General features: G+C 46.5%; 1 protein-coding gene across 4 annotated transcripts in view; it reads right to left on the bottom strand.

Annotated features, from left to right (window-relative positions):
* Positions 1-13,921: 13,921 nt before the first annotated feature.
* The window catches only part of OXNAD1 (oxidoreductase NAD binding domain containing 1), a 33,216-nt gene continuing 26,137 nt past the window's right edge, over positions 13,922-21,000 (bottom strand). For 2 of the 4 annotated variants that reach the window (XM_037061350.1, XM_037061351.1), the window contains 3 exons: positions 16,056-16,298; positions 15,184-15,292; positions 13,922-14,461 (listed from right to left, as the gene is read on the bottom strand). In XM_037061350.1, coding sequence (XP_036917245.1) covers positions 14,307-14,461; positions 15,184-15,292; positions 16,056-16,298 — 507 coding nt within the window. In that variant the 3' untranslated portion in view covers positions 13,922-14,306. The remainder of the gene's footprint in view (positions 14,462-15,183; positions 15,293-16,055; positions 16,299-21,000) is intronic. The other 2 variants (XM_037061348.1, XM_037061349.1) reach the window with 1 other exon arrangement.

Genomic DNA, 21,000 nt, shown 5'->3' with positions numbered 1-21,000 from the left:
AATCACTGGAGATTTAAAACCCAATACCTGGGCCCCACCGCAGAGACTTGGAGGTACTGCTCTGGGCTGGGCATTGGGACTCATGACCTCTCCCTGACCCGGGGATTCTAAGGTGCAGCCAAAGGTGAGATCCACCGGCCACAGGCTTGCTACCAATTGAATCACAGCTTGTTCCTTATGAAATGCAATGCTTTAATGAAAGGTAAATAACCAGGCCCCTAACATCCAGTCCTAACACCTTGCATGTGCATTGCAAGTGCATTGCAAATTCCTGAAGGAAATTTTAATTTCCTGTGACTGGTGACAGTTGTGTGGGTCATCGTTGGCATGGACAAAGCCCCAGTGACCAGCGAAGGTTGCAAAGACTTGCAGTGTTTGCATGAGCCAGCTTGGGCACTTGGCAGTCAGTCTTAGGGGCTGCAGGCGTCACAGAGGGTCTTGGAGGAACAGGGAGTTCTGGAGGGGTGATCAGGTGACTGAAGTGGCAACTTTAAGTGACTGTGCTAGGCCTTGCTACCACCACGGGGCAGCCTGACGGCATTCCGGGGAGACCAAGGCCAGTTCATGGAGGCCACAGAGACAGCCATGGAGGGTTTTGGTAGTTCTAAGGCCCAGCCGTTTGTCTGTGGAAGGAAGTTTCTGGAGAGAAAAAAATCTAGGAAAAGAAATGTTCCTATGAAACTGTAGCTGAATTTGGAGTCTTTCGCTCGGAAATAGTTTCAAGACCCGCTGTTCACCTTCAGAGGCTCTGGAATGGGTAGTGGATGGAGGCTGGCATCACTCCAGGGCTCTAGGGGTGGGACGCTTATCGAATCTGCTTAAAGAAATGCCGTTACACCGCTTTCCGGCGCACACAGCCACATAGTCGAAGTGGTGAGTATGGAGAGCCTGCAGAGGCCCGCATCAGTGAAGGGCTGTTCTACGTCAGGCTCAGGGAGCAGAAAAGCCTGGCCAGGCTTCAGGATCAGACAGAGCTGGTTAGAACACTCACCTTGCACAACCTACAAATGTAACTTCAGGTTCATTTCTCACACCTGCAAGCATCCACTGCCTACGTGTGAAATGAAGCGGATGATACCCACCTCATCAGATTTTTGTGAGGATTAACAGGCATGGTCCAGTGCTTGGTCCGTGGAGAGTGCTCTCTGGGTAGTAGTTAATCATGATGCCGACAGGTAATAAACGTGGTGGAGACCCACAGTGCTCCCCCAGCATCCATGGGATTCTGTACCACCCAGACCCTCTCGCAATCTGGGGCCATGTGACAGGGTTCTGCCCCAGGGGACATAAGCAGATGTGATGTAAGCCAGTTCTGAGCCTGACCTTTAAAAATACCCCAGGCAGCCCCAGCCCTCTCTTCATCTCCAACGCCCTTGGCATAGTTCAAGAGGGACCACAGTGCGAGGGATAAATAAACCTTCACTGTGATAAACCTCTGGGATTCTGAGGATTACCTATTACTGAAGCATGGAATTCCCCGTGCTGACGAACAGACATACTGTAATGTTCATAAAATTTTTGTTAGTGGTTTATAAGCAACAATCCTTGCTTGAACATTTTTAAATCTCCCAACTGATTGTATTTCACTGGAAATATGCGTGATGGGACAAGCTTCAAGAAAAAAAAACATTAAGAGACATTCTGATTCATTTCTTATGAAGCACATTTTATCAGAGCTCTAAACATATTAATTATGGCCTTTACCAAACCACAAAACATCTTTCAAGAATAGCTCTCAGATGTAGCAATGCTTACTAGTAGGAATATGTTGACGCAAAACCCATCAGTTATGAAACACATTTCACTTGGGCCCATACCCAGTGCTGGGTGCACTGGCCCTGGGAGAGCAGGGCTCAGCCGGCTGTCCTGCCGAAGCGCACGGCCCTGTGCAGGCCAACAGCAGTGGCTGGGACTACAGATGAAGCCCTGAGAGGGTCAGTGAGAGAAGGGGACACGGAAAGGAGGACTGGGGTACAGACAGGTAGCCTGGAGGCAGCTCGGCCCTGCCTCCCCACTTGTTCCAGCCGCCCTCTTGCTAGTGCTGGAGCCGACTGCATGAGCGGTGCAGGGTGTGCCTCGGTCATTAGCACTCTGCCCGCGTGGTGACCTGCCAAACGACTGATGCAGCTTCCCAGGAGTCTGGGTTTCCTGTATCTGGCTCCCAGAGTTTGGAAAAGGGAAGCACGTGAAATTTAGCTCTAAGTACAAGACCTAACAAGCCTTTGGCTGGGATTTCTGAGGTGGCTGTCGCCAGAGAAGGAAGCAAAGCAATGTTCACCACAGGTTCCTGTTGATAATGATCATTTCTGCGGCCAGACTGAAAAAACTGACTCTGGTTACAGACAGCTGGTTCTCTGAACCTAGCAGGTATGTGCTTCCCTAGCCCCTGCAAGACAGTGTGGGGTGGCATTTCCTTCCAGCAGAGGAAGCCAGGCCACGTGGGAGACCTGTGGTTTTATGTGAGCAAAGGGGATTGGATCCTTCACTATACAGATATATAGGGTTTTTAATGTTTGTTTCAAACAACAAATGTTAACACCTCACAGTTTTGGAGGCTGAGAAGTCCAAGATCAAGACACTGACAGATTTGGTACCTGGTAAGGACCTGCTTCCTGATTTCACAGACGGCCATTTCCTCATTGTGTCCTCACATGGCAGAAAAAGGCAACAGACACATAATTTTTAATGCCTCCACCACTGTGCCAGGTGCTGGAAAGACAGCAATGAATGAGACAGACACAATCCTGGCTCCCTTGGAGCTCACAACAGCCACGGAGCAGTCGCCCCAGTAGTTACACTGCGATGAGAGCTGTGGAGAAGCGCAGGAGGCCACGAAGGCAGAAGCGGGCTGTCACCTGCTTACGGAGGGTTTGCTGGAGGACATCAGAGCTAGGCTGAGAGCTGAGCACCAGGGGCACATAGTGTGCCCAGCAGCCAGGAGCCTAGGCGGTAGAGCCAGTCTCCATAGCTGGAATCCAGGCTCCCCCACTTACCAGGCGTGTGGCTCTGGGCAAGGTACTTATCCCCTTTGCCTCAGTTGCCTCGCCTATAAAATGGGGATAAGAATTGCAAGAATTAAACAAGCCAGTACATGCAAGAAGCTTAAAGAATGGCTAGCATACGGGAAGAGCTGTGTTGTTCAGTGTTGGTGATGGGGAGGGCCTGGAATTAAAAAGGGAAGGATCTGAAGAAAGACACGTGTTCAAGTCAGTGGAAGAAATCCATTAAGGCAGCTTTGCAGTGGGTGTGTGGCGGGGTGGGGCAGAGTAGCAGGGAAGACGAGGCCAGATGCAGGAGGGCTTGGGAACCGAGGTAAGGATTCCTGTCCTCCTGGTAGAGTAATGGGAGTCTGACTATTTTTAAAGGGAAATGACATAAGATCTGTATTTTTGTAAAAGATCTCCGTTGCTGAGCGAGCAAGCTGGTGTGTGGGAGGCCCACGGGGAGGGCAGAGGTGCAAGCCAGCAGGCCGGTGCTTTAGTCCAATGAGAGCACTGGTGGGCTGCAGCTCCGTGCAGAGGGAGAGGAGTACAGATCTGATGATAATTTAGGAGCACAAATGGACTGAATTTTGCAATTGATTGGAGTAAAGGAGATCCTGAATCTACCAGCCAGACCACAAAGAGGTGAGTACTGTCCTTACCAAAGGCACTTCCTCAGAGCAGCAAATACCCCAGTGATACTAGTGTTGCTTGGAGATTTCCTAAAACCAGTATTGTGGGTTATTTTTCAGGACTTGAATAACTCAACATTATTTTACAAAATCAGTAGAACATAAGTCTCGATACCTTCCTAATGACTCCAAGAACTGAGTCTAACTTTTGGTGGCGGTTGCTGGGAGAAGCACGGGTGGGGCGGTGCCCCGGGACAGGTGTGCGGCTGGACAGAGGAAACCTGTCTGTCTTGGGTCTGAAGAACAGAACCTGAGTTCTGCCCCCAAAACATGTTTTAATGGTGATGCTGGCAACTACCTCTTCAGCGGTGGGAAGGGTTTGGGAACAAGCCCATGGTGGAGTCCACAGAAAGTCCTCCACGAGGACAGGAAGGAGACCAGTCCCAGAGGTCTGGCTTTGTCACTCCCCCAGGCGCGTGTGAGCCTGGGCAAGCCATCTAACCCCATCGTCTGCTCTCCGTACCGGTACAACAGGACAACATTGTTCACCCCGCCTACTTCCCCAAATTGTTGGGGAATGATTTAGTGAGACATAAAACAAAGTATGTGTCAAATGCCAAGTAATACGGTAATGTTCAATTGAAAATAGTACTCCAAGCAAAATCTAGTCCACCAGTGAATGCAGGTGACCCCAGAGGAACTACTCCCTACCAGTCTTCCTTTCTTTCTCTGTGAGAGTGAAGTTATGTGACTATGCATAACATGTTTCTGTTTAAATAATCTAGAAATGAAGAAAAAGTGTGTGTGGGGAAATACAGAATATACAAAAAAGCTAGAGTAATTAAAACAATGTGGTATGAGAACCACAAGAAATAAGGAGACCCACGGAACAGAGAGTCTAGGGAGAAAAAGTCCACTGTTAGTGGGAATTTAGTATATGGTACAGGAGGCACTTCAATCCCCGGGGAAAGCACAGAATGTCTGACAAACGGTGCTGGGCACCTGGAGAGCCATGTGGATGGAAAAACTCCAGATCCTCATCCCCGTCAAGCACAAAAGTAAATCCCTACTGGATAAAAGACTTGTAAAACTATCAAAAGAAACTACATCCATAAAAGCCAAGGGCAAAGACTAATGTGTTTGATTATATGTAAGTTTAAAGTAGTATAAGTTAAAACAAACAGAATTCAGTGACAAGTAACAGAAAGGGAGAGAAATATTTGTAATATGTGTAACAAGAGTTTAGCATTCATTTCACTTTATAAGGAGTTATAAATCAGTCAGACATTGAAGTGGATAAAAAAATGAACAAGCACACCATTCTCAAAAGAATAAATGGCTAAACCACTTTAGGTTAAAAAAAAGAATGCTAGGGTGAAATCAGGCAATTAATTTTTTTTTTTAGATCATCTTTTCACCCAACAGACTAGGAAAAACAGTTTAAGGACTTAGAATCTCTAGTTTTGCTAGAAGGTAGGGAAATGAGTACTTTTACATTGTATTAGAATACAAATTGACCCGGCACTTTGTAGGGTGATTTGGCAATACTAGCCAATTTTTAAATTTCTTTATGTGTTGAATTTAGAGAGAGGGAGGAAGGGAAGTGGAGGGGGGGGGAGAGAGAGAGAGAGAGAGATTTTTTGCTGTTCCACTCATTTGTGCACTCACTGGTTGATTCTTGCATGTGCCCCAACCAGGGTTCAAACCCACAACCTTGCTGTAGTGCGATGATGCTCTAACCAACTGAGCTGCCCACCCAGGACAATACTAACCAATTTTTGATCCAGAAGTGACACGTCTAGAAATTCCACAGGATACAACACAGATATTATATGAACAAGTGTGTTCACTGTGATATTGTTTGTAACAGCCCCAAACGGGGAACACTCTGTCGTAAGTGTTCATCACAGAGGTATGGTTAAGTACATTATGGTACATTATTTGCAATGGTAAGAATACAACCAACAAGCACGCATACCTATGTATGTATACAAGATTCACACACTGTTAAACGCTTAAAAGGCTACCTAGCAAGCTCTTTATTCAGAAGTTTACCCTAGGTGAGACATCAGGGTGGGGGAACAGAGGACTTCTGCATCTAGTGTACATACTTTTATATCATTTCTTTTTCTTGTTCAAGTAGTTGTCTCCATTTTCCCACCACCACTATCCCCCACCCCACCCACCCCCACCCTCAATCCTACCCCTCTTTCACTTTGTCCATGGGTCCTTTGTACACATTCCTTGATGACCCTTTCCCTTCTTTCCCCTGTTAATCTCCCTCCCTGCCTCCCCTCTGGTTACTGTCGGTTTGTTCTGTTTCAATGTCTCTGATTATGTTTTGCTTGCTTGTTTTGTTGATTAGGTTCCACTTATAGGTGAGATCATATGGTATTTGTCTTTTACCACATGGTTTTTTTCACTCAGCATAATGCTCTCCAGATCCATCCATACTGTCATGAAGGGTAGGAGCTCCTTCTTTCTTTTTTTTAAAATATATTTTATTGATTATGCCATTACAGTTGTCCCATTTCCCCCCTTCATTCCCTTCCACTCTGCACACCCCTCCCATCCACATTCCCCTCCTTTAGTTCATGTCCATGTGTCATAAGTTCTTTAGCTCCTACATTTCCCATACCATGCTTGCCCTCCCCCTATTTTCTCCCTACCGTCTATGCTACTTATTCTCTGTACCTTCTCCCCTGTTCTCCTCCTCCCACTCCCCTGTTGCTAACCCTCCATGTGATCTTCATTTCTGTGGTTCTGTTCCTGTTCTAGTTGTTTCCTTGGTTTGCTTTTGTTTTAGGTGTGGTTGTTCATAACTGTGAGTTTGCTGTCTTTTTACTGTTCATATTTTTTAACTTCTTTTTCTTAGATAAGTCTCTTTAACATTTCATATAATAAGGGCTTGGTGATGATGAACTCCTTGAACTTGACCTTATCTGAGAAGTGCTTTATCTGCCCTTCCATTCTAAATGAAGGCTTTGCTGGATAGAGCAATCTTGGCTGTAGGTCCTTGCCTTTCATGACTTGGAATACTTCTTTCCAGCCCCTTCTTGCCTGCAAGGTCTCTTTTAAGAAATCAGCTGACAGAGCCTGCGAACCAGAGGATTGCGGTTCGATTCCCAGTCAGGGCACATGCCTGGGTTGCAGGCTGGTTCCCTGCAGGCCAACTCCCAGCAGGGGATGCACAAAAGGCAACCATACATTGATGTTTCTCTCCCTCTCTCCTTCCCCTCTAAAGATAAATAAATAAATAAATAAATAAATAATCTAAAAAATTAAAAAAAAAAAAGAAATCAGCTGACAGTCTGAGGGGAACTCCTCTGCAGGTGACTATCCCCTTATCTCTTGCTGCTTCTAGAATTCTCTCCTTCATTTTAATCTTGGTTAATGTAATTATGATGTGCCTTGGTGTGTTCCTCCTTGGGTCCACCTTCTTTAGGACTCTGTTTCCTGGACTTCCTGGACGTCTATTTCCTTTGCCAGATTGGGGAAGTTCACCTTTATTAGTTGTTCACTTGTTGTTCTTCCTCTTCCCCTTCTGGTACCCCTATAATTTGGATGTTGGAACATTTCAAGATGCCCTGGAGGTTCCTAAGCCTCTCCTCATTTTTTTAAATTCTATTTCTTCATTGTTTTCTGTTTGGTTGTTTCTTTCTTCCTTCTGGTCCACTCCATTGATTTGAGTCCCAGTTTCCTTTACATCACTATTGGTTCCCTGTGCATTCTCCTTCATTTCACTTAGTGTAGCCTTCATCTTTTCATCTAATTTGCAACCAAAATCAACCAATTCTGTGAGCATCCTAATCACCAGCGCTTTGAATTGTGCATCTGATGGGTTGGCTATCTCTTGGTTGCTTAGATGCATTGGCTCTGGGGCTTTGATTTGTTCTTCTGTTTGAGCCATAATGTTTTGGTCTCATCGTGCCTGTTACATACTAAGCAGTGGAGCCTTAGGTGTTCACCAAGGCGAGGCAACCCAGTGGCTGGGTTGTGATGCTGTATGTGGGGGCGGGGGTCAGAGAGGAAACAATGGCGTTTGTTCCACTCTCGGATTTCAGTCCCTTCTGCAGCTTTCCACAAGCAAATTGGGCCCTTCTGGTGCTCAGTCCCCCGTGGGTGAACTTGTGTACATTCTAGGACCCTGTGGGTCTCTCCAATGAACTCTCCTGTGAGGCTGGGAGCCTCTCCCGGCACTTCAACCCCTGAAAGTGTTTCCAATTGGTGCTTTCAGGCTTTATTTCCTGGCACTGGGGCCCTGGGTTGAGCGGTCTGCCTCGCTGCCCATTTTTGCCTGGTTTATCTGTGCGTGAATGTGTGACCTCAGTTAGCCCCGTGTCGCCTGTGTTCCCAGGTCTGCCAGCCGCCACCTTTTCCTGTCACGACCCCTCTCCACTGACCTTGCCCTTCTTACAGGTCTGGATGAATGATTGTCGGACTTCCATACAGTTCAATTTTCTGTGAGATCTGGTTGTGTTTTTGTTTCTAAATTTTTGTTGTCTTTAATTTTAGTTGTGTGAGGAGGCACAGTGTGTCCACCTACACCTCCATCTTGTCCAGAAGTCTCCCTCCTTCTTTCTTTCTGCTGCATAGTATTCCATTGTGTAAATGTATCAGTTTTTTGATCCATTTACTGATGGGCACTTCAGTTGCTTCCAGCTCTTGGCTATCGTAAACTGTGCTGCTATGAACATTGGGGTGCATAGGTTCTTTTGAATTGTTGTTTCAGGGTTCTTAGGGTATAATCCCAGCAGTGGAATTGCCAGGTCAAGAGGCAGTTCCACTGTTAGTTTTTTATAATCGTATTTATCAGGTAAATAAAAAGAAGACAGGAACAGACAAAACTTTAGTAGGCTCCGGCATAGCAAAATGGGACTTGGGGTGAGATGGAAGAGGCTAATTCTAACCATCAGGGTTTTTTAATAACTCAGAGCAAACCGACCAAGATGTCTCTCCACCACTGAGCAAGTCTGGGATCCTGAGCACAAACCTTGTTACAATGCACGTGTCCATCTGATGGCAGGTTCGTAGGTACCTTTATATGTCACCACTGTGCTTGCTACACGTGTGCATGTTAGCAGAGAGTGATGTTAAAGACAGGACACCTCACTATTTCTCGAAGATCAAAACAGTGTATCTGAGTTTCATTTAAAATAAAATTAAATAACAGCTCTTGGGTTAAATTATCAGCATGTGATCATCTGCAATAACCAGGAATAAAGGAAATTGCTGTTTTCCATTCCAAAAGAGAAAAACAAACCTCAGGCACTGGGCACTGTTGACAATCACTGCACGCACGCACACATTCACACTTACGCGCACATGCGTGCAGCTGTGCCCCCCATAACAACGAGGCCCCCCAGCACTGTCTCCAGGGCAGGGGGACACCCCTTCTCCCTGCCCCTCCCACCGTCGACCCACAGGACAGCAGCCCTCCAGCAACTCGCCCAGACGTCCACCTTCCACAGCTTCCCTTTCCACCAGCGTGAGCTGCAAAAAGACATATTTTCCCCAGGGCATTTTCACTTTCAACTTTGTTGAAACGTTCTCAGTATTCAATATACTCCTTTGTAGAAGATGGCTTTTATCACTTTCCAGCCTCATAAAAAAGAGTTCCCCAAAGTATTCAACGTGCACCTCAAGATAACCTTTGTCTTACACGGTCCTATCTCCAATTTCTAGCAGTGACTGCACATTGTAGACGTTCAATAAATGACAGTTAACAAGTTTATCGTCCGCCGGAAAAGGCCATCTCCGCCCCACCTGAAGTCCCACTGAATGCCTCCCGAGAGTTTGCCATACAGTCAGTCTGTTCTCGCCCATCTTTAAAAAAAAGCAACTGTGCTTTAGTTAACAGTCTTGTGTCAACTTAACTGTCTTAGTTTTCATAAATACACCATCTTACAGGGCTATGTAAAGGGTATATGGGAACACTGTCCTCTCTTTGCAAGTCTTCTATAAAATCTACAATCATTTCACAATGAGAAGTTTGAAACACAAATTTTTAAACATGAGCAAAAAAATGGAGTTCTCTTACCACCACGTCTCCTTCCAGCTACTATCCCGTTTTTCTTCTTCCCTTCCTATAAGAGTAAAATTATTTGACTCTACTACCTATATTCACTCATTACAATTTATTTCCTCCCAGCTGTTCTTAAACCCACTCCAATATTTTCACTCTTAACATCCATCTTACCAAGATCACCGGTGACCTTCCAGTTGCTAAATAGCAGAACTCATGCCCCTTGTCCTAGCAAGAGGACACAGCTGATTAGTCATTCTTCCTTGAGACACCTTCTTTGTGTGGCTTCCTGACACCACACTCAACTTCTTTCCCTCCGTCCTGTTTATCAGAGCACCTTTTGTAACTCCAATTGCCCTACTTGCCCCACGACTCAGTACGGACCACTAACACAGCAGGAGCAACCTGAAATGAGGTGAACGTCACAGACTGACCATAAGGGACAAAAAAATCAATGCATAAAAGCCATGAGTTCATAGTGATACTTTTAAAAATCTGCCCAGGCCTGGAGGTTGCCAGGGCACCAACTCATAGCAGGCTAATTGATTTTACAAAAGGGTGAGACTCAAGCATTGATTCCGCCTTTCCTCCACATAACCATCTCAGGACAGAGTCAATGAGAGAGAGGCCTCTACAGAACAATCACAGGGAATAAAACATGCAGGAAAATGATAGAAATGGACAACTAATCTTTAATAAAATGGCAGGTACAAGCCATGATCGACAGCTGCTAAAATAATTAGGTGAAAGGTTGACAGCTTTGTATTGGATGGATCAGCCTGACCAAAGCTGGACCCGCTGATCAACCTTAGTAACACTGCAGGTGAGACACTCAGGCACAATGTGCCTCCTCACGTGTGAGACAGGAAGTACACAGCACTTACGACGCAGCCCCGCAAAAAAAAATCTCGAATCTGAATCTAAGTGAGCTCTAGGTCTAACTACCAGTTTACATGACACTGAGGACAGAGGGTGATGCTAAATGACACGCTGAGGGTAAAGTAAGCGGAGGGGGCAAGTCTTTAGGGACAAATGATGCAGCTTCTTCGACAAATATATGATGGGGGCAGAGTGACGTGTGTGTGTGTGTGTGAGCAGTGGAAAGAAAGTGCTACCGTGTAAAAGAACATAAAAGATATGTCAAACCAAGTGCAACGTGTGGACTTTGGGACAATGGGGAAAACATACAGAAAGGTCTTAGCTGATACTAAGGAGTCCCTGTTACTTGTGCTGAGGGTGGTGTCAGCCCCGTGGTCGTATTCAGGTGATATATCGGTTGGAAATACAAGCTCAACGACAGGTAAAATAACATGATTTCTAGGAATTGGTTCAACAGATACCAGGCAACAACAAACCCAGAGACGTCGAGGGTGGACGAAACTAAACACCGCACTGTTGATAATCGCTGAGGCTAGGTAATGGAGACACAGGAGCTCGTTTTGCTGTCTGCTCTACTTTGGCATATCTTTGAACAAACTTTCCTAAGATTTCTTTCGTAAACTAGGAGCTACTGGCTAAAACCAGGGTCACAGAGAACAACATCGTGATCTCCATCCAGATGGCCACCTTCACCATCCAGATGCCCAGACACCCTGTTGGGGAGGAAGGGCTCTGGGCCTCCCAGAGCCCCTCTGATGGCGGACTACTCAAGAAAGACCAGGTATTTGGTCCACTTTCTGGTGAGCACTGGCGCTCACACTATCAAAACTAGAGAAAGACTCCTATGTCGGCTTAAGCAATCTCTTGAGTATGTGAAGGCGTCTCGTGTCACAGAACTCACAGGCTCAGAAGAATCCTTAAGAATTCCTTCAGTACAGCTCATCAGCTCCACACAGGCCCATTCACCCATGAAAGAAACATTCTTAAGTACCTAGTCTGCCCAGCACAGCGCTGAACAAAACGGGGCCCTACCCACATGAGTGTTAGAGGTTAGTGAACTAAACCTAAGCCATCCAACCTCTTAAAATCCTTTCAGCATAGGACAAGAATAGCATATTAGTCACACACTCAGGCAGCATTCTGCCAGGTACTTTACGTATGCTACTGTATTTCAATCTAGTTAACAGCTCAATGGGGTAGAAAGTATCATATGCAGGTGCCAGTGTGTGCACACGCATGTGCAATGACAAACTGAGCTACAATGCAGGTAAGTGACTTGCTACAGATCATCTCCCTAGTGAGTGGCAGAGATCTGAACCCAGGCAGTCAGACTCGGGGGCTCGCTCCAGTCTACATTCTCAGGCACCACAATACAAATTCCAAGGCGCCCTGGCTGCGGTTAGCTCAATGTGAGTACCAAAGAGATCTTGACGATCCTGGTAAGCAAGAGCAACGGGACACTCTCAGCCAGCAGACCAGAAACACTGTTCAGCACTAAGGCCTGGAAACAGAGGTGGGAGGAGCTAGAGTTCAGGTGATGGTCACGACCTGGCCCATCTCAGCAGTTTTCAGATGGTCACCGTGTCTCCGGCAGGGTGGCGGACAGAGCTGGGATCTCCGGACGAGTGGTCCTTGCTCTGTGACAACAGCAGGCACACAGGCCATGGTGCTGGGTGGATGTGGGCAGTGGGCACTGAAGACGCTCACCCTGCACCTCCACTCCCAGCACAGGAAGGCCCGGGGAGCCACTTGCTCCACACCCTGGGTCTCCTCCCCCGCCAGCTGCCTTTGCCCAGGCGGCAGAAGAGCATCGCTGCTCCCACTTTCCTGAATCACTTCGTGCTTTGCTCCCATGCTCTCGAGTACCCAGCCCTCCAGCCCAGCCCTCAGCCTGGCCACTTTGGGGTCCAGTGACGAGTCAGGGCTCCTTAGAGTGGCCAGAGCTTTTCACAGTCCCCTCACCTCTGAAACACCGATGCTCGCTGCCTGGAGTGGATGCTGACATCCCCGCCACGTTGATGGCCCCTCTTCCTTCTCAATGGATTCATATCAGGAACTGGACCTAAAGGGCGTCATGCTAAGTGAAGTAAGTCAAACAGAGAACAACAAATACCATGTGATTTCACTTATATGTGGAATCTAAAAACCAAAATAAATGAACAGAAACAGACTGATAAATACAGAGAACAAACTGATGGTTGCCAGATGGGAGGGGGAGTTGGGGGGCTAGGGGGAAAAGGTGAGGGGATTAAGAAGTATAAATCCGCGGTCACAAAATACTCATGGGATATAAAGCACAGCACAGGGAATAGGGGGGATTAGTTCATAAATTATACAACTGTCTAACCACTACGCCGTACATCTGAAACATAAAAAGATATTGAATGTCAACTGTAATTGGAAAAAACAAAAGAAATAGCTGACAAATGATCTCTGCTTAAAACTTGACAGAATTCAAAACAGGGCAGAGGCCAGAACAGTGCTGCCGGCCATCATCAGGCCCGTAAGTCAGCGGCGTGGGGAAGCTCTGGGTTCCCGTGAGGCCGGCAGCCAGAGCCCCAGGGGCGACCCGTCTCCCCACTGGAGCTCCTGTGTCCCCAGCACTGATCTGTCCTTCTTTCAGACTCCCTGCGTCCTCATAGCGTTCTCCATGCAGGCAGCCTTCAGCCCAAGACTGCTTATTCAAGAAAGGATGGCCCAGCCTGGCCGTGACCCACAGATTTCTTTTGGATTTGTTAAAGTCCAAACAAGGGTAAGAACTACCGTCTGCTTCCTAGCAGTTTCCCCAGAGCAGCCTTGGGATCAGGCTGCGTGGGGTTCTCTCTCCTGCCCTGGGGGGCTGCCGCCCCATCCAGGCTCAGCAAGGAGTTAGTCATTAGCTGTTTCCTTTCAGTCATTCAGCAAGTACGTATCGAGGAGTTGCTGCTGGGGTCAGAAACGACGGGAGCGCATGAAGTGAAGGAAGAGAAGCAGGACTTGGAAACGGCACTATCATCCTAAGCACATTCCCACAGGCAGCCCGCACTGTGGGCAGGGTCACCGTGAACACGGCGGTTACCAGTGCCTTTGTCCCCAACGGGAAGCTGCTTCCTACTGGCGGTGTTAAGGTGGGCAGCCAGGACATGGAACACAGAAAGGGATTCATTGGAGAAGAAACTAACGATGAGCCAGGAGACACACTCAGGGTAGTTTTTAACATGAAGTAAATACGCTGGACATTCAATTGCCGAAAGCAGTGGTTTTCCTGACCATTTTCAGCTTCGAAACCCGACCTGGCTGTCCTGAAGAAGCCAGGCTGCAGGCCTTGGTAAGGTCCACTGTGTCTTAAAGTATAAACATTTTTCAAAGTAACATTATTAAGAATGTGTAAATTTAAATTGTAAGTTTATTGAATAAAGATATACAGGCTGCTGTCAAATAATTTAAAAATAGCTTTTACTTCACACACAAAAGCGCATTTTCATGATTAAATAAATATAAGTATATGTCTATATACTTATAGAAATCTATACTGACCAATTCAAGGCACATCATGAGATAATCAAACAGTATTAATAAAAGAAAATCAATACAAAAATAGTTTAACTGATGAAGTCTTTGCAAAAAGTTTATCATTGAGGTCTGTCCGGTCGTTTTTCTTTTATTCTCCAGCAAGTCACAGTTCGCAGCCTTTAAAAAAACAAACAGGTGAAGCGGAGGGAAATTCACCTTGCCACAAATCACAGAACACAAAATCTTACTGTCCTGAGGGCATCTCACAACCTTCTCTCTTCCCCCGTGGCCTGCTCCCTACCACCACTTCTCAAAGCAGATGTGTTCTTTGGGCACATGGCTATTTGCTAGTTGCTTGGAGAAAAAGTCGGTCATCGGAGGTGGACCACAAATATAGAACAAAGTCTCTTTGGAAATATGATCTCTTATCTCCTTCTCCGTTATTCTTCCTTCTACCAAGAAACAGAATAAACACCAAATTAAGCCAGACGCGTTTGTACCGACATGGGGAGCGACTCACCGCAACCACGCAACAGAGCTGACTTTCAGCAACTCAAGCTTAGTGAGTCCCGTCTTGAGCCCTGCACGTGACGGCCCCTGCTGGCACCTGGGGCCAGTCCCCAGCACGGCCTGTTTCCAGGCTTCCTCGACTTATGGCAAGTAAAGCGGGAAGCTAATCGTAATGCCCTCTTCAGAGAAGAGCATGAACTTACTGTTCTTTGATAGAGATTCCAAACTGCCTTCAGCGAAGTAAAGAAACTGTTTTTGTGGGAAAAAAAAAAAAAAAAACCCTTCCANTTTTTAAAAAAAAAAAAAAAAAAAAAACCCTTCCAGGCAGGAGAAACCACAAGTAATTTAAATGACCATTAATGGCAAATGGCTTCGATTCAGTCAAGGCTGGAATATAAATTCTTTGCATGCATGCTACAGTGATGATGCAAAGGCCCCCTAAAAAATGTGGAAAGTAAATTTTTAATATGGGCAGTAGAAACACTGGACATACTAAGTAAATCCAACTAAATCTCTCCTTATTTTTCCATGATGAATCACCTCTCAATTCCCCAGGTAGTGATATTCCCAGCCAGCAACTCCAGACAATAAACCATCTATATTCGACCAACTGGCACGCCCACCAACTACCTGGAGATAGCCAAAATATCTTTAGGGGACTCACCCGTGATGTATGGCTTGAGTTCGGCACTGATTGGTGTAGTTTGCTTTGTAACATGCAAACTGCATGCAATCTTCTCAGGAAATTCATTTACTAAATCGAGGATATTTTTCTGGAATGTCAAACATATTTGGTCACACTACAACTTTAACAAATCAAACCAGATGTGCACAACCAGGGACTCCGAACCTCGCCTCCCATTCTATACACGTCTGCAGCTCTCGCTCTCTACTTAGACAGATATTGTTTGCAGCCTAGCAGGCCAGAGCATTCAGAGCACAGAGGCCTATTTGGCTTTAATTGAAATCTGAATATGCTAACAAGCATATTACTAACTCTCCGGGAGTTTTTTCTTTTTCCTTTTTCTCAAGCTTTGGCAATTAAGCAGCAGTTTCACTGACCACAGTTGTGTCTTTTAACTGTTTCTGTTCTTTTGTTCATCCTTGCAGCTGCAAAGCAATCCGGAGTGAAAGCCTTCTCCATCAAATGCACTTCGGGTCAGCAGATGCAACTGCGGGGGGTTTTCAGTTACCCAGCTGGGTCCGCACCGTCTCACCTACCCCCGCAACGTGTGAGCCCACCGGTGCGTCTCCTGACTCTGTGAAGTCCCCCAGCCGTGGCAACCTTCCAGTCCATCCACCTCCACACTCCAGCCCCCAGGCCTGCCCTGTCCTGTCCTGTCCCATCACTGGGACCCTCCTCAGCACTAGCTGTTTGACTCGTCCTGGCAAGTTGTGCTGGTTGCTTCTCACTCGAACACGATCGGATTAAACTATTGCAGAGAAGACAGAACCGAGAAAGGAAAGTTCTGTGGACAATTGGTACCACGACAAGTTTGCTCACAGCAGCCTACAAAACATACGTTTCTCCCTTACCTTAAACAGGAGTTCGCTGGTATCTTTTGCACTATAGAAGAGTTTTATCGTTCCTATCTCATATCCATTTCCTTTGACTGCCCGTTCTCTGTGGAGATCCGCCGAGTGCCGCAGGATGGAAAGCAGAGGGTTAATTCCGACTCCGCCTGCAATCAACACGAGGTTCCTGGAGGCGTCTGCAGGCTGAGGGTCAAAGTAGAACTCTCCACCCACTCTCACGGCCACTTCAGAGTCAAGTGTACACTAGGCAGGAAAGAAAAGATCCTTGAGTCCTTTGTAGCACAGGTCTTAAAGTCAATGTTCTTCTTTAGTAAAACTGACTGTGTCTACCTCCAGCATTTTTATCAGTATCAGGACTATTTTTACAGCTTGCTCTCAAGTTTCCAGGGCCCTGTGAACTGATTCCACTTGGCCATTGCACAGGCCATTTGCTACTCTGCCTTGTGATCCACACTCAAAGCTGCTCCAGTATTGAGGCTTTAAAGGAGACCCGCTTGAATAATTTGGCCATTTGTTAACTGCGTCGGTGAGGAACTGGGTTGTGCAGAGGCACAGGGGCCAGCTCTTAAGTAGGAGTTTCCTCTTCTGAGAGGCGCTCCTGCTCTGATCAAAGCCACGGAGCTGAGAGAGGCGGCACGGGGCAAGTGTCACCAACTGTGGCTGCCCTGGGCTCGTCAGAGCTGAGGAGTGTGGGTGCCGGGGGCTTCCTCCTAGTCGCCAGCAGGGCACGGCCAGACTTGCTCCACAGACCAAGGCCATTGGCCAGCGGGCAGCACCATTCAGTCCTGTTCCCCCTCCCTGGAGCAGTAAGAACAGGAAACCTGAGGCTTCACACTAGGGGGTGAGGACTCCATACACCTACCCACGAAAAGTACCCACTGTTCTGTGAGGTCACTTCCCCCAGAAATCCCACTGGAGCTGAGTGCACTGTTTTCTTCACAGGGGAGATGCTGCCCCTGAGGGAGCTCTTTTGAAAACTTGTATGACACTTTTCCATTGCCATAATTTGGAAAGCCCAACTGGCATTTAGGACCAGAGATGCCAGGTATCCTATGCAGTTAGCAGTGTCCTGGAGCTGGTGCCTACTGAGCTGATGGCTGAAATGTGCAGGAATTTTGTGAGCCAGTATCTACTGCTAGTCTGACATCAGCCATTGTGCGGGTGTTTACAGAAATCAGCCAATGTACAAAGCAGAGCTTTTTCCACTCAGAGAGCCGGTTTAAGCAGCACATCATTATCTGCAGTGTCCAGCTCAGAATCCTGAGTGACCCAGGGGACACACACATACACGTGAAAACTGGTTTGTCATGATCTGAGACTGGGTTCCAACTCATTTTACAAAAAACCCTCAAAGTTTTATGGGTTTTTTATTGTACGGATCTAACATAGTCTCAATTTTCTAGAATGTAGCCACCATGTAAACTGTACTTCGTGGTACTCGGAATTTCACCCAGTGCCCTGGCTGGTGTAGCTCAGTGGATTGAGTGCTGGCCTGCGAACCAAGGGTCGCTGGTTCCAATTCCCAGTCAGGGCACAGTCTGGGCTGCAGGCCAGGTCCCCAGTAGGGGGCGTGTGAGAGGCAACCACACACTGATGTTTCATTCCCTTTCTTTCTCCCTTCCTTCCCCTCTCTCTAAAAATAAATAAATAAAATCTTTAAAAAAAAAAAGAATTTCACCAAGCATACTCACTATTCTGGAATCCCAGCGGTAATGTGTCTGTGGTCCTTCAACATACAACAACCTATACTACCTGCATGTGTGGACAGTGTGTTCATGGTGACCCTACCCTGAGGAAGAGCCATATGACTACCTCATTCTCGTGCATCTCCTAGTTTAGATATGCCCAACCGTTTATATAATGAACTACATTACATTTGGTTATGAATCACTTCCCTTTATTTCTCCTTTGTGTTACACTTGCAGAATCATTTTTTGTTTTCATTTTCACTAGGACGTCTTGTTAACACAGACAGTGGGGGAGCAGCAGGGACTCTCTGGCATTGGCCAAGGCATGGTGGGAGAGGTTCTTACACCATGAGGTTCTTGCACCAAAAGCTAGAAGGATGAACAGACAGGGCCTGAGAGCTCCAAAATCTAGCAAGGTAACAGGACAGAAAAGGAGCCCCCTGCACCCCACCCCTCTAACAACTGGGGCTTCAGCAAGGAAGGGGGACGGTCTTTGAGACAGGAGTCCGCCACTCTCCCAGCTTATGGCACCCGAACAAACCTCTTTCCTTTTGCACCAGCACCTGTCTCAAGAGTCTGGCTCTCCTCACAGCAGGCAGCCAAACCTGCACTTTGGTTACAGTCTCTCTAAGGCCCTCGCATCTTAGACCTTTCTTGGTCTCAAGTTCTTGATGTACACTTCTACTTTACGAGTATCTTTCTTAACAAAAATCAAATGTGGTCTGTAAAAATTTCTGGCAGTGCAAAAGACCAGCATGTCTGAAGAGAAACATTCCTTCTTTAGGGACCCTCGCCATGTGGACAGAGCTGTGACATGTGAGACACTCAGCCTTATTCACACATGTCCAGTGACCACATCCCAGGTGAATCCCATGTGTGGTGGCCTCAGGTTACAATAGGATCCTGAGGGTAATGTTTTAGAGAAGGGGTGTCAACCTCATTTTCACGGGGGGCCACACTGGCTTCACAGTTGCCTTCAAAGGGCTGAATGTAATTTCAGGACTGTGTAAACGTAACTACCCCTTAACTAGGGACAAGGAGCTCGGTGCTGCCGCTGGGCAGAAACAAGGTACCAGGCTGGATCAAACAAGGTGGAGGGCCGGATCCAGCCCTTGGACTTTGTGTTTGCCACCTGTGTTTCAGAGGGTCTAGAAAACTTGGTGGTTTTAAATTATTCATTTCTACTTCAAAAGTTCCCCATAAAAGGGAGTCCTCAGGCCTAGGGGAAAGATGTTACTATATACAACTCACTAATTTTATCTATTTATTCTTTATGTTTTGTTTTTGTTTGTGTGTTTTTTAATCCTCACCCAAGGATGTCATTTGATTTTAGAGACAGAGGCGGGGAAGAAAGAAACGCTGATGTGAGAAACATCAATCGGTTACCTCCCATATGTACCCCAACTGGGAATCAAACCTGCCACCCAGGTATGGGCCCTAACTGAGAATCAAACCCGTGGCCCTTTGGTGTATGGAGATGATGCTCCAACCAACTGAGCAACCCAGGCAGGGCACAAATTGTAACTTTAAAATGCATGTTGATTTTTCAATAATTTAAGCATGCTTGGGAATTGCTTAAATTTTGTGCAATAAACTGTATTTGCTAAAAAAAAATTTAATGTGTTGATTACATTAATTTTTGATTTCGTTTCAGAATAGTTGTAGAAAGGGCGACTGGATTTAACAGGGTTGAGAACACGCAGTCTGGAGAAAAAAAATGTAGTAATCGGGGAGGTAGAAGACACTTTCAATCACAGCCCCCACGAAATCCAGCAAGCCCCTCTACTTCCCTGAGCCTCTGCCGCTGCATCTGGACAACGGGTCCCGGCACGTGTGCTGCTCAGCCCGAAGGCCGTGGTGGGCGCTACCTGACCCACGTGGAGATAACGCCCTGTGGGAACTGAGCTCCACAGTAGAGGGCGCTGTGTTCACTGTGGCTCTAGAAGGAAAAGCACTGGGGATGCCTGCTTCCTTCTTTCCTGTTACTAAATAAACCAGAATCTAGAAATAAAGAAATTTACATTAAGAAAGTAGGTTTGTTCCATTACATGCTCCTGACACACATCAACCAAATGAACTCCCCTCTAAGAAGCAGTGACGCGCCGCACGCCCCGGAAAACCAGACCTCTAGCACCCACACCTGGCACTGCACCCGGCAGGAAGTACTTCCTGACTTGACGCTGCAAGCTGTCCCTGTCGGGCTCCACCATTTAAATAAGAGTTACTCAAAGAGAAACTCTAAGAAAAAAATGAAACATTATTTGAATTCACAAAGCAGGTCCTTACTGGTAAAGAACTTAAATGAATGAAAATACTTTCTCTTAGGGAAAAAAAGCTGAACTTAACTACTTTACATACGCAGATTTTTACATGAGGATGATAAGCAGTTTTCATTTTTGACAAAAGAAATTAGCAGCAAGGGAGCAATCTGTTAGTAAGAACTAAAATGCAGGAGCCCCTAAGCGGGCTACCCAAGTGCTATGAAATACTCCTTCCTTTCAAGTCTGAGAAATAGGTTTTATGACACAAGAGTCTCTGCCTGACAATGACAGTGGATTTACTCTCTCTCTCTGCCCTGCCTCCCCGTCTCGTTCACCCGTGCACTGATCTCTTTATCTGTGAGAATCTAAGAGTAAAAGAGACTATGAAACGAGAGGGGAAATCTCCTCAAATGGTCAGCGCAGCGTGCTTCATAATGACAACAAACAGAGCCTTTAGGTTATTGTTTTTAGAAACCGCAGTATTTTCAACCCTAAAGTTGGCAAGAAACCATGCTCCAGAGAAAGATAATACTCAAGAAGCCTGTCGTCTCCTTAGTGACAAAATAATCTTCAGGAGACCTATCTTCTAATTTGCTAGCATCTGGAAAGAATCAAAAGCCATCTCTGTCTTTTGTTGATCAATAAAAACTGCCAGGGCAGTGTGGACACCAGACTCACAGTCTGTACAGCACAATATGAAAGTGAGTAAAAGGACACTACCTTCAATTACACAGCCATGTATCTAATTTGAGTATGGATTTTCCACTTGCGAAATAAACAACTTTCCCACAGCAACTGGAGCACAGGCACAATAGCTGTCTAGAACCCTCCACCCTGCCAGGAATTTGAGCCAAAGCAGATAAAATAAAGGAAGACGTTTATGGCACTTCATCCCATGTCCCAACCAAGCAGCCTGCTGCCACCCTGACACTCACGTGCCTCCATTGTCCACTCTAACAGCTTAATAAGACAAATTCTCGAGGGGAACACAGCCAC

The sequence above is a fragment of the Sturnira hondurensis genome, unplaced genomic scaffold, assembly GCF_014824575.4.
Source record: "Sturnira hondurensis isolate 20B ecotype Veracruz unplaced genomic scaffold, ASM1482457v3 Scaffold0013299, whole genome shotgun sequence".
Lineage (NCBI taxonomy): Eukaryota > Metazoa > Chordata > Mammalia > Chiroptera > Phyllostomidae > Sturnira > Sturnira hondurensis.
This window is presented reverse-complemented; position numbering and strand designations above follow the sequence as displayed.